The following is a 14,963-nucleotide window of genomic DNA, read 5'->3' on the forward strand; positions in this document are numbered from 1 at the left end:
AATTACAAGCCATAACACCCAGTTCTGCTATTTGCTCTGGTAGTCCTTCACAGCCATTTCTGAATTTATGGATTCTTGGAATTGTTAGGGTTGGAAGTGTCAGGAAAATTAAGTCACAAACATCAGATGTTTATGTCCAAAAAGGGTACAGAGGAGTCCTTTTACTTTATTTGAATAAAGGGAGAGGCCATGAGGCATTCCCCTGGGATCTCAAATTTTTGGAGGACACAGCCTCCTTTCTATCCTAATTTCCCGGCTGCATTTCCCTCTCTCTTTCCCCACTGGCAGAGGTACTTGAGAGGTACAGACTTCCCGGAACGAACGCCTGAGACCTGAGACTCCCCTCTAATGTATAACCCTCCCCTTTAATTTTTAATTCTTATAGAATTAATGGGCTTTCCCTACCCATTGTTTTTCATCTTTCAATATCCAGTTTCATTTATAAGCAAACCTACAGTCTGTAGAGGCAAATATCTTTTTTCCATTCATCAGTCAGTGGAATCCTCCCCATTGTTTCTTTTACCTTTCAATGCTTGTTTTATCTACCAGCAGACCCACAGTTTGTTTGTAAAGACAAATCCAACATTCCTCTCAGAAGGGACCTCTGGTGATCATCTCATCCAAGCCCCCTGCCAAGGCAGGGTCACCTAGAGTAGGTGACACAGGAACACACCCAGGCGGGGTTTGAATATCTCCAGGAATCTTCGCAAGACCCCTGGGCAGCTGTGCCCGTGCTCTGCCACCCTCAATGTAAATAAGTTCTTCTCATGCTGGGGTGAAACTTCCTGTGGTTTTGTTTAAGGCCATTGCTCCTTATCCTGTCGCTGTGCACTGACGAAATATCTGGCACCATACTAGTGGCACCCGCCCTATATTATAAATAACTTAATCACTTTATGTTTCCATCAGGGTATTAAAAACAGGGTCCTAAATCGCTACGTTTCTGCCCGAGCACGTCACTCTTCACCCCATGCTCTCCTTGCGGCGGCAGTGACAGACACGCCTGCAGCACTGCGTTGCCCTTAGGAGCCTTGCAGCACAGCCAACAGCGAGATGCCATCATGTTCCAGCCGTACCCCCTCCCCTTTCCCTTTTTATAAGGCGGAGAACACGCGCTCGGCAGCAACACCCACTCCCGGCCAGGGCCCGTCCCAGCCGCGCTCCGAGGCAGCGAGTCCTCGGCGGAGCCCCGCCCGTCCCCCGGGGCGGTGCTGGGTGACGGACAGGCCGGGCCCGGCCAGCCCGGCGAGCCGGGATGACGGAGGCGGAAGCGGCTCGGGGAGGATGTAGCGGCGCTGGCAGCGGCTGTGGCGCCGCGATCTCCCCGCCCCTGCAGCCGGCCGGCCCCGCCATGGAGGTAACGCGGCGGGGGCGGAGGGGTCGCGGAGCCCTCGGGGGCACCGCGGCTGGGGAGGGGCGGTGCGTGACCTTGGCATGCAGCGCTGGGGCCGGGAAGGGAGGACCAGCCCCTCCCACGCGCGGGTGCCTTTCCATTTCCCCGGTGACGGCCAGAGAAGCCCCGGGCCGCCGGGCGCCCTTCGCAGCCCCCGCGGGTGCGCAGCCCGGCGGGCGCAGCTGTGAGGGAGGCGGGGGCCGGGGGTGGGAGGGGGGCCCTGCCGCTGCCTCTGCCTCTGCCTCTGCCTCTTCCCCTGCCCTGCGGAAATGCGAGGGCCGGTGCGGGCTACAAGGGGCTTGTTTAGTGCCCCTCCTGCTCCGAAGGTGGGGACGTGGCCCTGCTGGCGCAGGCTGGGGCAGCGGGCGGTGCTGGCTCGAGGGGAGCCACACTCGGGTGACACACGGCCCGAGCTTCGCGTGGTCACTGTGCGAAAGCACCCACAGGCGGACAGGGGTTCCTTGTCCCCGGAGGTGACCCGATGGGTTAACAGTACGTCAACTGTGAAACACACCTACCAACACAAGCAAATAAAACCACTCAAGTGTCTGAATCTAGTGGATATTTCATAAACACCAAGGAAATCCAAAGGAAACATTGAAGAGTTTTAAGTTCACACATTACATTATCTCTCCTGCTAGTGTCCATGCTGCTCACGTGCCACATTCTAATAAAAGTTCAGTGCCACTGTTGGTTGAAGCAATCACAATTCAAAATGTGTTTGATATGACTTGGTACACTTAGAGTTTTTGATGTCTGATAGTTGCACACTGCTCAGAAAGTTGCTGTTCATGATGGCCATTACTGCCACAGTTCACTAATATATTGCATTTATGCATTGGTTAGGCTTTCTAAGAGTATGTTAAGCTATTGGAAAAATAAGGGATAGACAGCAGTTAAAATACATAGAACATCTTGAAGTGTGGCATGGAAACCCCTTAATGTAGGGGGTAAAGTAGGCTTGAAATAAAATCTGAATAAAAATGTATATGTGTGTGTGTATATATATATATCAATAAATTATGGAAGCATCCAGATTTCAGAATGGTGGACTAGAAAACATGCAGAATTGTGTTGCACTTAAAAGCATACTTAGTAGCTGCAGCCTCACAGCTTGGATGCAAGTAATCAGTGAAAAGTCCAGGGTTTTTTGATAGCTCATCTTCCTCATTTTTCTTCTAATTCAAGTGAGTGAAGCCCTTTGCATGAGCTGCCTCTGGTTTCTGCTACCAGAACAGCAAAAGTGGATGCATTGTTTTATAAAGTATGTGATTCTGCCTCTGTGTGTTTTAGCTTAAAGGAGTAAAAGTATTGTGAGAAGAAAATTCATCTGACCTTGCTGTAGTAGGGAGAGGGGTGAGCTGTCATTTTCTGAATAGTACATGCAGTTTGTTGTAATTCATTATGCTGTCCAACTGCTAAAATATTAGGAGTGTAAATGTTACCAAAGTTCTACATGCTAAGAATATCTGAAACTAACTTCTTAGCTTTTTTTCCCTATTGCTATACAGCACATTTTTTTTCTAATAAGTTTGCTTTTGCCATCTTAAAAACAAAAACCCAACACTTGGCATATGTGTTACATGGATGACTATAACTGCCTTTGTCCCTGGTCTGTAGTTGAACTCATATTTCTAAAGGTGATGCTTTTTATTATCTGTATCACCTGTTCTGTCTAAACTATTAGTGATTGTCCATTCTCATAGTGTTCAGATCCAGTTTGGTTCTTCCTTAGTTTGTACTATAAGGATTTTGATTTTTTTGGTGAAATGAAGAGAGTAGCAAAATTAAAGTGAAGGTATGTGTGTATACATACACACACAACAATCTAGATGTATAAAAATACAAATATTTCTTATATATACCTCTTCACTTTTATACCCATATGAGAATATGAAGAAAAAAGCAGGGTAAAGGTCAAGGCTTGGAAATGCTATTCCTAATACATTGGAAGCATCTGTTCCCTTTTCCTTTGCAGCTTCATGGCTGCACACATGTCTTTGTGTTCCTGATTATACCTAAGCATATCTCATATGAACCACTGTAAAGTAATAGTACCCCAGATTAGATCTGTGGAAATTTACAGTAGAAGGCATTTTGCATGTATTTTAGGGATAGGGAGCCCAGAATTTGCAGAGCCTTTTCAGGTATGTTTTTCAGGCAGGAATCCCAGTGGAACTAGTATGTTTTTTTAAAAAAGAAGAGAGGGCTTATAATTGGTCCAAATGAGCCCTGACTTTGCTGAATCTTTTGGAATATATTTGATAGGCTAACAATTGTAATGATAAACCAGTGTGTTTCAGAAAGAAACAACAAAGGACTAGGAGCTTGTGTGGTTCAAAAGTTGCCAAGGTTTGATTTAACTGCAACTCCTCTACTATTTTTTGGAGTGGTTTTGGGTTTTTTTGTTTGTTTGGGGTTTTTGTTTTGTTTTGGGATTTTGGGGGGGTTGGTTCTTTTTCGGTTTTTTGTAGTTGTTGTTCTTGCTTTTTTTTTCCCAATTGCTCTTTTAAGAACAAGATAGTTAGTCATGCTTTTGAAACTGCTTGTAAATAAAATTAATTTGCTATACTGAATCAGCTCAAGATGTCCATTCAGTAATGGAATCATAAGATCATACTGATTTGGACATTGGGAGCTTTTTATTCTGTTGTTCTGATAATCACAGTAGATCTTTTTCCATTATGTTTCTGACTAATCCTACAAATGCATTTGTTTTAAAATTTTATTATAATTTTTTTTTTGCTTTCACTATATTCAGTCTCTGAAGACTTTCAATTAGTTCTTTTGGTAGTCTTACACTGAAAAGTTTGTTACTGCAGATTGTACTTTATTTTGTTGTAGGTTCAAGATGCTGGGCAGGAGATGGTGGCATCTTCTGGCACACCAGGATCAGGCAAATCAAAGGTAATCAGTCCTCACAAACAATTTATTTGGATAGCAGTAGTTGCAAGGGTTACAGCTTAGCATGCAAGCTGTGACTAATAGGAAGACAAAAGATATTTTTAACATTTCTTCTAGACAGGAAAAATTAACTTATAAACATTAAGATAAAGTGTTTTGGAAACTATGAGGAAAAAAAATCTCTTTTTGGTATATTTACTTCCTGTTATATTTGATAAATTATTAATAGCATTCAGTTTTGGCAGCAGTCTGTTTCATAATGGACACAGACCTCTTTGCATACGTTGGAAGTAAATTTAAACAATGACAGTGTTAGCATGCTATTTTCAAAATATTGTTCAAATTGTATTACTGAATTGTGTGCTCCAGAATTGTTTCAGAAAACTACAGAATGAGGAGCTGCTGTTACTGTAATTGAAATAACAGAATTGGATAACAGAACATCAGTAACTTAGGCTATTATTTTTCTTTGAAATGTTATTCTTCTTGCAAATGTATGGTAAGAGTTTCTTGTCCTAAAATTTCACTTCTTGGAAGTCAGGCTGAAATGCCTTGTTTCTATTGCCCTCTGGGTTAGAGGAAACTGGTTTCTCTGATACATACTTTTTTTACAGCTGGACACGTTACCCAAAGAAGACCTCATCAAGTTTGCAAAAAAGCAAATGATGCTTTTACAGAAAGTGAAGTCAAGATGTGCAGGTATCTTACTGGAAAGTGCAATTTCTGCCTTAATGCTTGGTACTACCTGACCTTTTCAATTATCATTGAGTGTTTTTGATTGGTAGATTTAAATTCTAGACAAAAATACTAGACTTCATTTTTTTTCAATTTTGCTATTTATGGTGGGAGAATAAGGACTGAATTAATTTGATTAAGAAAGAGAAGAAAAGAAGCATTGCTTTTATCAGATATTAAATTAATTTTGGTCTCACAGTATGGCAAGTGTAGCTTGTGTAAAAGTTGAAGTGGGATCTGTCATTGTCTGTTCGCAACATTGGTGCAGGTTCTTTTCAGGAAGCAAATGGGAGGAGGAATATCTGATAATTTTTTTGCATAATTAGTATGGTTTTTTGTAGAGTACAATGGCTTCTTTAAGATAGTTTGCTACTTTATATTTGATCATTTGTTGCTTTAACAAGAATTTGTAAAATACGCCAAACAAAATTTTATGCTTAACACCTAAAAGTAGTGTAAATCTGTGCTCTCATGTGCTTTCCTTCTCCCCTCTTCTGTCCCTTTTCCTCCAGTGGCCCACTCCTTGGACTGGTGTCACTTCCCCTTGTTTGGAGTGACAGCTGTGCTGACTGCTGGTAGCTGCCCACTGAAACGATAAGGATACAGAGATGGGCTCTATCAGAGTTTTTCTCAGTGTGGTTATTCATAAGATCTCGTTCTTCTGCTTGCTGCCTTTTTTTAGAAAAATAGTAGAAACTGAGTATTTTTCCTCTGATTTAAATTGACCATGAAATAGAAGGTAAGATGATAATCAGAAGAATTTCTACCTGTTGTCCAAGCAAGTAAGTTTTGCTTCCTCAGGAAACCATGCTCAGTGTCAGGACTGGAGAAGTGGTACTGAATATTTGTTGTCTTTCCATTAGTCCTGTCTATCCTAAGTAACAAAAATTGATGAAGTAAAATATGTCTCTGATTTGAATAGAAGTATTGTCAGGCAAAAAAAATTACTAGAAATTTGCTACTGTGAGGCAACATCAATTCATACTGTCAAATTTCTTTCCATTTTAAGAGCTGGAGAAAGAAATTGAAGAACTCAAATCTAAAGCAGCTACTGAAGGAGCAGATGATATTATTCAGGTAGGAATATGTAATGGGTTTCTATTGTATTACATAAAGTTAGCTGAAATAAATCCACAGAAATAATTTGGTAAATAGTAAATAGCTTGAAAATTGTTACTCAAATTGAATGGAATCAATCTGCAAGAATCCAAGACACTTTCTAAAGCTATTTTTTTCCTCCTCTCCTCATGTCCTTGTTCCACCTGCCAGCAAACCCTCTTGGTTCTCTGAGAAATAGTACAGAGTAGTACACTTGACAGGCAGAACTTAGCACAGCACTTCAGTACTTGAAGGGGGCTTTTAAAATGTGGACAAACTTTTCAGTAGGGCCTGTTGCAATAGAGCAAGGGGTAATTGTTTTAAACTAAAAGAGGGTTGATTTGGATTAGGTATAAGGAATATGGTTTTTTACACAGAGGGTGGTGAAACATGGGAAAAAGTTCCTCAGAGAGGTGGTAGATTCCCCACCCCAATAAATATTCAAAATCAGGTTGAATGGGGCTCTGAGCAACCTGATGGAGTTGAAGATGTCCCTGCTCACTGCAGGGAGTTGGACTAGATGGCCTTTAAAGGTCCCTGCCCACCCATACTACTCTATAACTATGAGTGTCCCCAGCAAGACTTTTCCTTGTGTGGCTGGTTAGACCAGCTTTTGGTTATTTTGGACTGAAAATTGCAGAAAGTGTTCAGCCATTTAGAAAATTTCTGAGACAGTCATTTGATGAGATTAGAAACACATCATTAAAGTTGCATCTCACAAGAAATACTTTTAGGATCTGTCTTTCTCAGGATAAGGGTCATAGCATATGAAAATGAAAATTGGTAGTGAAGAGGAATTTCTCAATTAGAGAATTTTTTCTAATAATTTGATTGGAGAATTCTTTTCTACAGAGAGACAACTTCACCACCATCTCCTGGTAATAAAACATTAGCTGATCACATGTACAGTTTTTAAAAGAACCCAAAATCATTGTTTTAGTCTACCTATTTAATATCAGTTGTATTTGGGCTGAAAGCAATTTTTAAAACCAGACTGATGTGTTTATTTGACAAAAAGGGTCATAATCAATATGTGAGTTTCTACATTTTTCATAAATCACTGTTTCCATTTTAAGAAACCGTACTTTCAATGATCTTTCTCATTTAATATTAGGCTCTCACAGAAAGGCTGGATGTTGTGCTTCTGGAAAAAGCTGAAAGTCAGCAGCAGTGCATAGCTCTGAAAAAAGAAAATATTCAAATAAAGCAAGAAGCAGAGGTATTGGATTGAGCAATAGAACATTACTGAAATATTAGAGAATTATATATTTTTTTCTGAATTTGCTTGTTTTGTATCTAATTTTAATATTTTTCTTCACTTTATTCTATCTCTTAAAAAAATCTAAAACATTATTAAGACTTTATATATTGAAGCATACTTCCTCTGTACCCCCTAGTTCATAGTAATAAATAAAAATTTCTTATATACACTGTCTAGATCCACAGCTGCAAGAATTCAGTCTGTGCATTGAAAGCTGATAGACTTCAGTCAATCAGCTCTCTCTTTCTATGGGAGTACAGGTTTACCTTTATGAGGTAAACCTTTAGATATGCATATGAGGTTTGCCTTTAGATATTCATAAGAAGGAGCCTGTCAGCCAAGGCATCTGTATTATATCAAAATTCTCAATTGGTAATAAAGTGAAGACTGAATTGCTTGCAATTGATGGACATTGTTATATTCCAGATACCTGAACTTGATGCAGTAAAAGTAATCTGATCTTTAAAACATTATCAGAATAGTTGTTAAAACTGAGCTCTGTTCAGACCATTTTGTGGAATTATGCTGGTAAACATGATTTAGGACTTACTTTTCCTTTCTCATTTTGCAAATGTTCTTATATGCTGTGCAGTTCTGAATTGAGTTGTCCTAATACAGTTAGATATTTAAAAACTATAGCAGTTTTTAAAGCTGAGGATTATTACATTTTCTAATTCATTACTGTAGACAGTTCACTTGGAAATTCTGTGTGTTAAATTGGTATTTAATAATTTTCTGGTTTGTTTAGGCTGCAGTGGCTAAAACAGAAGAATTGCAGAAGCAACTAGAACAATCCAGAATTGACTCTCTGGAAGAAATAAAAGCTCTGAAGAGTGAATTAGCAAATGCACAATGCAAGCACGATGAAGATTTAAAAAAGCTGGAGGTGGAATTAGATGAACAAGTGAAAAAACAAATGGAACTGGTGGAACAGGTTGAATTTTACAGTAATAACCAAAAAGAAGTTAAAAGATTACAAGATGATGTCCAAAGAATTAAATCTACTTATGAGGAGCAAATTTTGTCTCTGAATAAGCAGTTGGAAGCTGTGGAAGAAGACAAAAACAAAGAAGTGACAAATCTGCAAGAAACTATTAAAAGCAACTCTCAGTGTTACCATAATGAAATAAAAAATCTGAATGAAGAGCTTAAAAAACTAAAAACTGCCCATCAGGAAGAGGTATCAGAACTAATGCATCAGATTGAAATATCATCTCAAGAAAAGGAAGAAAAGCAAAATCAAATAAATCAGTTACAGCACAGTTTGGCAGAGAAAAATGCCAAGGATGAAATGCGTGCTCAGACTGATCAGCGTGAATATGACTTGGAGCAGCTCAGAGAAGTCTTAAATAAAAATTTAGAAAACAAGGTAGATGTTACAGATGCACAAGAAGAACCTTGTGTAGAAGCAAAAATGGAAGAAAAAGTTAGGTACCTGGAGCATAGTTTAGAAGAACTCCAGTCCCAACATAGTATATTAAAAGATGAGTTAACTTATATGAGCAATGTAAAGATAAAACTGGAAGAGGAAATCCATCGTATGAAGGATGAGTACTTTCATGAGCGGGAAGACTTGGACTTTAAGATAAATGAATTGCAGCTTGCTAAAGAAGATTACTGCTGTGTAATTGAAAAACTAAAATTGGATCTTCATGCAGCAGGACAGCACTATGAAACTGCTGCAAAAGAGCACAAATTAGAGATTCAGACTCTGAAAGATCAACACAAGAGAGAAATTACTGAACTAAATGAAACTTTATTATCTGGTTCTGAAAAAAAGCAGATGGCATTAGTTTTTGAAAATCAGGAACTTAGAGAACAACTTGAAAAGCAAACTCAGGAGAGAGAAGAAGCAGTGTCCAATTACAACAGCCTGAGAGAAACAATGGAAACTCTACAGGCTGAGCTAGGTGAATCTGCTGGAAAGATCAGCCAGGAGTTTGAATCAATGAAACAACAGCAAGCTTCTGATGTCAGTCAACTGCAACAGAGACTCCGGGCTTCTTTCAATGAAAGGGATGTTCTTCTTGAAAATGTAAATAGCCTCCAGGAAAAATTGTCATCTTGTCAGTCAAACATAGAAGAACTTGAATGTAAAATCATTACTCTTCAAGAGGACAATAGCACCACGAAAAGCTCCATTGACCAAAAAGAGATTACTATAAGAGAACTGGAAGAGAAGATCATTGCTCTTACTGATGAAAACAGGGATATTTTAAATGATGTTAAGCACTTGAATGAAGAGAGAGTAACCCTTCAGGAAACTTGCAAGCAAGAACAAGTTAAAATTCAGGAACTTCAGCAAGAGGTAGATGTTGCTAATCAGTACAATAATGACCTGAAGCAAAAGGTAGAGGAGTTAACAGAGAGACTGAATGAAACTTTAACTTCAAAGAGTGAAAATGCTCAAATGCTAGAGCAACTAGAAAAACAGATTGAATCTCTGGTGCGTGATAAAGAGCAGCTTTCATCTGAAGTGTACGCTCTTCGTGAGGAAAATAAGAAACTCGTTCAGGAAAAAGGTGAATTAAGTGAAGAGCTGGGAAAGACTACATCTGAAAAAGATGGTTGCTTATTATTGAAAGAACAGTCTGAAAACTTAGAAAAGAAACTACAAATGATGACTGCAGAAAAAGACCAAATATCAACATTACTTGAAAATGAACAAGCGCACACATCCCTTGTACGAACTCAGCTGTACCACCTACTTGAGCAAGTGGGGTTCAGCATTTCAGATTCTAGTGAAGAATATGATTCTCTTAACTTGTTAAAAATTGCAAATGAATATTTGTCAAAAATTAAAGAAGAGCAGTGCCTTGCTCTACAAAAAGAGGAGGAAGTAATTAGTTTGCGGCGAGAAGTTGAGAGATTAGAGGAAGAAAATGCGGCTCAGCACAGAGAACATAGATCCCTGATTCAGGATTTTGAACAAGAAAAAAATCTCTTGAGAGACGAACTGGAAGGAGTGTTGTCTGAAAAAGAAGCACTTCAACATGATATCCAGGAGCTGAGGAATGCCAGTGAAAAAACAAGGATTGAAAATCAAGATCTTTTAGCTAATACTGAAGAGATCAGTCAAAAACTTGCTCTCTATGAAAGTCAAATACAAGAACTGCAAAAAGGATCTGAAAGACAAGACGACTTAAATTTCATTCTGGAACAAAAGGAAACTGAGCTTAGAAATGTGAAAGACGAACTGAGTTCTCTAAAGGTTATATTTTGTTATTGAAGTATAAAGACTAAACCTCTAAAGTCTTCAGAATTAAGGTTCAAAAAATACTTTCAATTCTCTCTTTTCCTTTTTTTTTTCTTTTTTTTCCTCTGGCCTGAAAGTGAGTCTCCCTTCTAGAAAGCACCTATTTCTGAGTTTTCTAGCACCTCAGAATTCCCTTTTTCCCCCAGGGAAAAAAAAAAATTAAATAAATCCAACCATAATGCTTTTTTTTGACAAAAGTTGCTTGTACTTGAACCTTTCTTCCTATCAATATCCCTTGAAGCAATCAATTGACTAGATTGACTAACTGACCTCATAATCTTTCACCTCTAACTTTCTGTGGTTCCATCTCAAACAAAACTGCTTGATCTGCATTAGCTTCAGGTCTTGGGAATTGCTGGTAAAGCTGACAGCTGCGGAATGAGGGTTTCTATCTCCCCTTTTTGTCCTTGGATGGAAAGCAGCTCTTAAAAGGTTGGAATGTTCTGCTTTCAACATAACTGTACTTTCACCAAGCTGATACGAAGGTGCTCATAAAGGCTTTCCTGGTAGTAAGAACATAGACAGTTTTAGCTGTAGCTGAAACTTCTGGTGGCTTGTTAGGGACAAAACAGGTACCACAAAGAAATGTTTGTAATACTTCTTATATCTTTGTTTATAATACAGAATTTAATGGAGACAATGACTGAGAAAACTGATCAACAATCTTCAGTAGCAGAGCTTCAAGAAAAAATTGGTATCTTTCTCACTTTTTTCTTTTATATAAATGGTCTGGCTTCTTTCTTTGCATGATAGTCCTCTATTTCCACGAGTCGAGGAAGATGGGGAAGTAGATATTAATGCATCTTCCTACAGTATTCCTTCCCTTAGGGATATAAAATGTTAACAATTTTAAGTTGGATATGATTTGATACTTTTTAAGGCTTTTTCTTCCTCTGTACATCTGTCTATAAACAGTGTAGTGGATTTAATCTTTATTTTTTAAATGTGGGAGATTTATCAGTAGGAATCCCTGAAGCTACCAGAAGGAAAGAGAAGCAAGACTGCCAAAACTACTGTAGCTTTATTGCAGTTATCTCAACACATAAGCAGGAAAGTGCTTCTGAGTTGTTAAACGTATGTAGACAGGAATATGGCTCTTAACTGGGATGGTAGCTTCTGAAACAGGGAAAGATTGTCCAGGGGAATACTGCCCCTAAGTTCTCTGTGTGTGTGGGTGTTTTAGCTTCAAATTGAAAGCTTAACTGAATGGAACACTTGAACATCTCCCCCTGCTTTATATTTTGTTTGGTTTTAAAGTCCTCCTGATGTTTGTGTTCATTTCATTTCACTTCTTGGCAAGAAACAGAAAGGTGTAATTTTTAATTTTCTTACCTATTTATTTTAGGGATGCTGGAAAAAGAATCTGCTGAGAAAGGAGAGAAGCTAAATAAAATCAAAGTGGTTGCTGTGAAAGCAAAGAAAGAATTAGATGCCAGCCGAAAAGAGGTACCCTGACTATTTCCTAATATGAAGATTTTGCATGGGGAACTTTGTTTTAATGACACACACTTCTTTTTAATAAGATGCAGACTTTGAAGGAAGAGTTGGAGTTGGTTCAATCAGAAAAAGATCAGTTGTCTGCTTCCATGAAAGATGTCATTCAAGGAGCTGAAAGCTATAAGGTAAGAATAATGCTGCATTCACAAAAGACAGTAGACTGTCAGAAAATACTTTGGGTTTGAAGCCTAGCCTGGATATACATTGCTATGTATATTTAACATTCAACACACGTTTAACTTGCACAATTATATTTGGCAAAAGAAATGGTATCAATGCAGTTGAATACCAGAATCAAGAAAGGTAAGGTTCTCTTAAGAGAACCGTGCAGCTGCTGTCAGAAGAAAAATGAGACTCTTCCTTTTTACTAGAACGCTATTTTTAAACCTTTTAATCTAGCATCATACATATCAAGCAATGTGTTGCTAGGCAAAACAGAAATCCCTGTAAATTCTGTGAAGTACACAAGATTGAAGATCAGTTTGAAAATCCTTAAATGAGGAAGATAAACTTGTAACTTTCTGGGAGCAAGTCTTCTTGGAGCACGTCTCTGGGCATGTGAAGCAGAAGCAGGTGATGAGTCAGCATTGCTTCCCCAAGAGAAAGCTGTTCCCTGTAAGACTTAGGAAGAGAAGCTGAGGAACCTGAGGTTATGTTGTCTGGAGAAAAGCAGGCTCATGGGAGGCTTTATCACTCTCTATAACTGCCTGAAAGAAGGGTGTAGTCAGGTGGGGATCAGCCTCTTCTCTCAAGCAACAAGACAAGACAGAGGGAAATGGCCTTGAGTTCCACCAGGGAGATTTAGGATATTGGGAGCAATTTCTTTACAATAAGGGTGCTCGAGCATTAGAACAGGGCAGCAATGGAATCACAATCAATGGTGGTATTTAAAATATAATACATAAACACAGCAAGCATTTTATTTACAAGTATATAAAGTAAACACTACACTTAAGGATGGATGTTAGATTTGGCAGTGCTGGGTTTACAGTGGGATTCAATGATCTTAAAGGTTATTTCCCATCTAAATGATTCTGTGACATCATTAAGAGTATTGCATCCACTCCTGTCTCTCCTCCCCCCAAATACAAAAAAGACATTGATAACTTGAAGTGATTTCAGTGGAGGAATGACCAGGTTGGTCCAGGGACTGGAATAAGTGAGGAGTAGTTGCTCAACCTGGACAAAACTTCAGAGGAACCTAATAGGAGTCTTCCAGTACCTACAAAGACATTATGAAGGGGAGAGAGTCAGGTTATTAGTCGTGGTGCAAGATAAGACAGTAGTCCTCAATTGAAAGGAGAGAGTCCAACTGGATACATGGATAAATATTTTTATGCTATGAGAATTGTCGAGCTTTGGCATAGGTTGCCCAGTGGAATAGCCATCTCCATTCTTGGAGGCAGGTGCTTGGAAAGACCTATTTGGACAAAGCTCTGAGCAACCTGGTCTCATCTCACTGCTGACCCTCCTTTAAGTGGGAGGGTGAGATCTACTGAGCTGTCTTCCAACCTGAATTATTCTAGAATGTCATGAACTGAAAGGGGGTTTTTCCCAGAGCCTGTAATGGAATGATAGCTTTAATTTCATTCTGATATTTCTGATGTTGCAGTAAGACAATTCATATAATGAAATACTAGGTAAGCACACCTCAGAGGTATAGAATGTGCTTATGCAATACATACTGTAAAAAATTATGCTTTTGTGTTTGTATGTGTTCAGAATCTTTTGATGGAATATGACAAGCAAGGAGAACAGCTGGATTCTGAAAAAGGCAGAGCAAATAATCTTGAACGTCAGATAGAAGACCTCACAAAACAGCTGCAGGTGTCATCTGAGCAGGTCAGTTCTGATCTGTTGATAAGTACCATAAAAATTAATTCTGCCCATTGGGTGCAAGTTTTTAGTGTGATTGTTACTATAGTATCATAACCCAAGTGTGTTTTGAATAATGACTTGAAAATCAGAGTGGTTTGTTTGTTCCTTTTCAACATCTGATATCTTACCTGGGCCGTGCCAAAGATAAATATATATAGAATGTCTGGCTTTGTCAATAGAAAGAGTTTAATTTATCCCAGGTCAACTCACAGAAAAGAGCAGATCATCTCTGGCTTGATTTTGGACCTACAGCTCTCCTGCAAGTATCAAACTTGTACTGTTTCTCTGACTACACACCTCCACTTTTCATGAGGTGCAGTAACCTTTAACTGAGACATTTTTTCTTCTACTTCTTTAACAAAATGTGGCTTGGGAATTTTTAATTTTTTGTTAAATCAAGAGTTTAGTCAAGTTAATATAGTAAATGAATTATAGATCTTACTATAGATTTTTCAAGTTTGTTATAAAGAATTTGTAAATAAACACTTTAGGTAGTGGATATCTTTCACTTACACTTCATTCTTAATAGGCAAAATAAATACATCATTGAAGATGTCAAAATTTAATCTGTTAAAGTCATTGCAAAAGTATGGCTGATGCAGTAGAGTTCTTACTACATACTGGTAGAAGACTGTGGTTCAGTCAAAGCTTGCAGTTCAGCCTTTTTTAGGAGTTAATAGTATGATCATTTGTTTATGAATACAGCAGCTATATTTGAAGTGAGGCAATAAGTACTGAAATACTGTATTGTTGCAAGGGGAAGGTGATAATGCAGAAAGTATAAATTTTTGGGTATTTTTTTCAGATTTGTTTTGATTCTTGCCATTTTACAGAAAGCTGGGCAAATTAGCTGAAAAAAATAACCAAAATGTGCTAACAGCTTTAATTTCGCCTATTTATTAATCTGATTTAAAAGATATAAGCTGGACAAGACTCATCTG

At 38.6% G+C, this 14,963-nt stretch overlaps 1 protein-coding gene across 1 annotated transcript in view; it reads left to right on the plus strand.

Moving 5' to 3' along the window:
• The first annotated feature begins 1,244 nt into the window (after positions 1 to 1,244).
• Positions 1,245 to 14,963, plus strand: part of GCC2 (GRIP and coiled-coil domain containing 2) — a 28,844-nt gene continuing 15,125 nt past the window's right edge. The window contains exons 1-10 of the mRNA XM_033051330.1: positions 1,245 to 1,357; positions 4,238 to 4,300; positions 4,912 to 4,996; positions 6,042 to 6,109; positions 7,245 to 7,349; positions 8,140 to 10,602; positions 11,272 to 11,341; positions 11,993 to 12,093; positions 12,171 to 12,269; positions 13,867 to 13,986. Coding sequence (XP_032907221.1) covers positions 1,256 to 1,357; positions 4,238 to 4,300; positions 4,912 to 4,996; positions 6,042 to 6,109; positions 7,245 to 7,349; positions 8,140 to 10,602; positions 11,272 to 11,341; positions 11,993 to 12,093; positions 12,171 to 12,269; positions 13,867 to 13,986 — 3,276 coding nt within the window. The 5' untranslated portion in view covers positions 1,245 to 1,255. The remainder of the gene's footprint in view (positions 1,358 to 4,237; positions 4,301 to 4,911; positions 4,997 to 6,041; positions 6,110 to 7,244; positions 7,350 to 8,139; positions 10,603 to 11,271; positions 11,342 to 11,992; positions 12,094 to 12,170; positions 12,270 to 13,866; positions 13,987 to 14,963) is intronic.

The sequence above is a fragment of the Catharus ustulatus genome, chromosome 2 (genome assembly GCF_009819885.2).
Source record: "Catharus ustulatus isolate bCatUst1 chromosome 2, bCatUst1.pri.v2, whole genome shotgun sequence".
Lineage (NCBI taxonomy): Eukaryota > Metazoa > Chordata > Aves > Passeriformes > Turdidae > Catharus > Catharus ustulatus.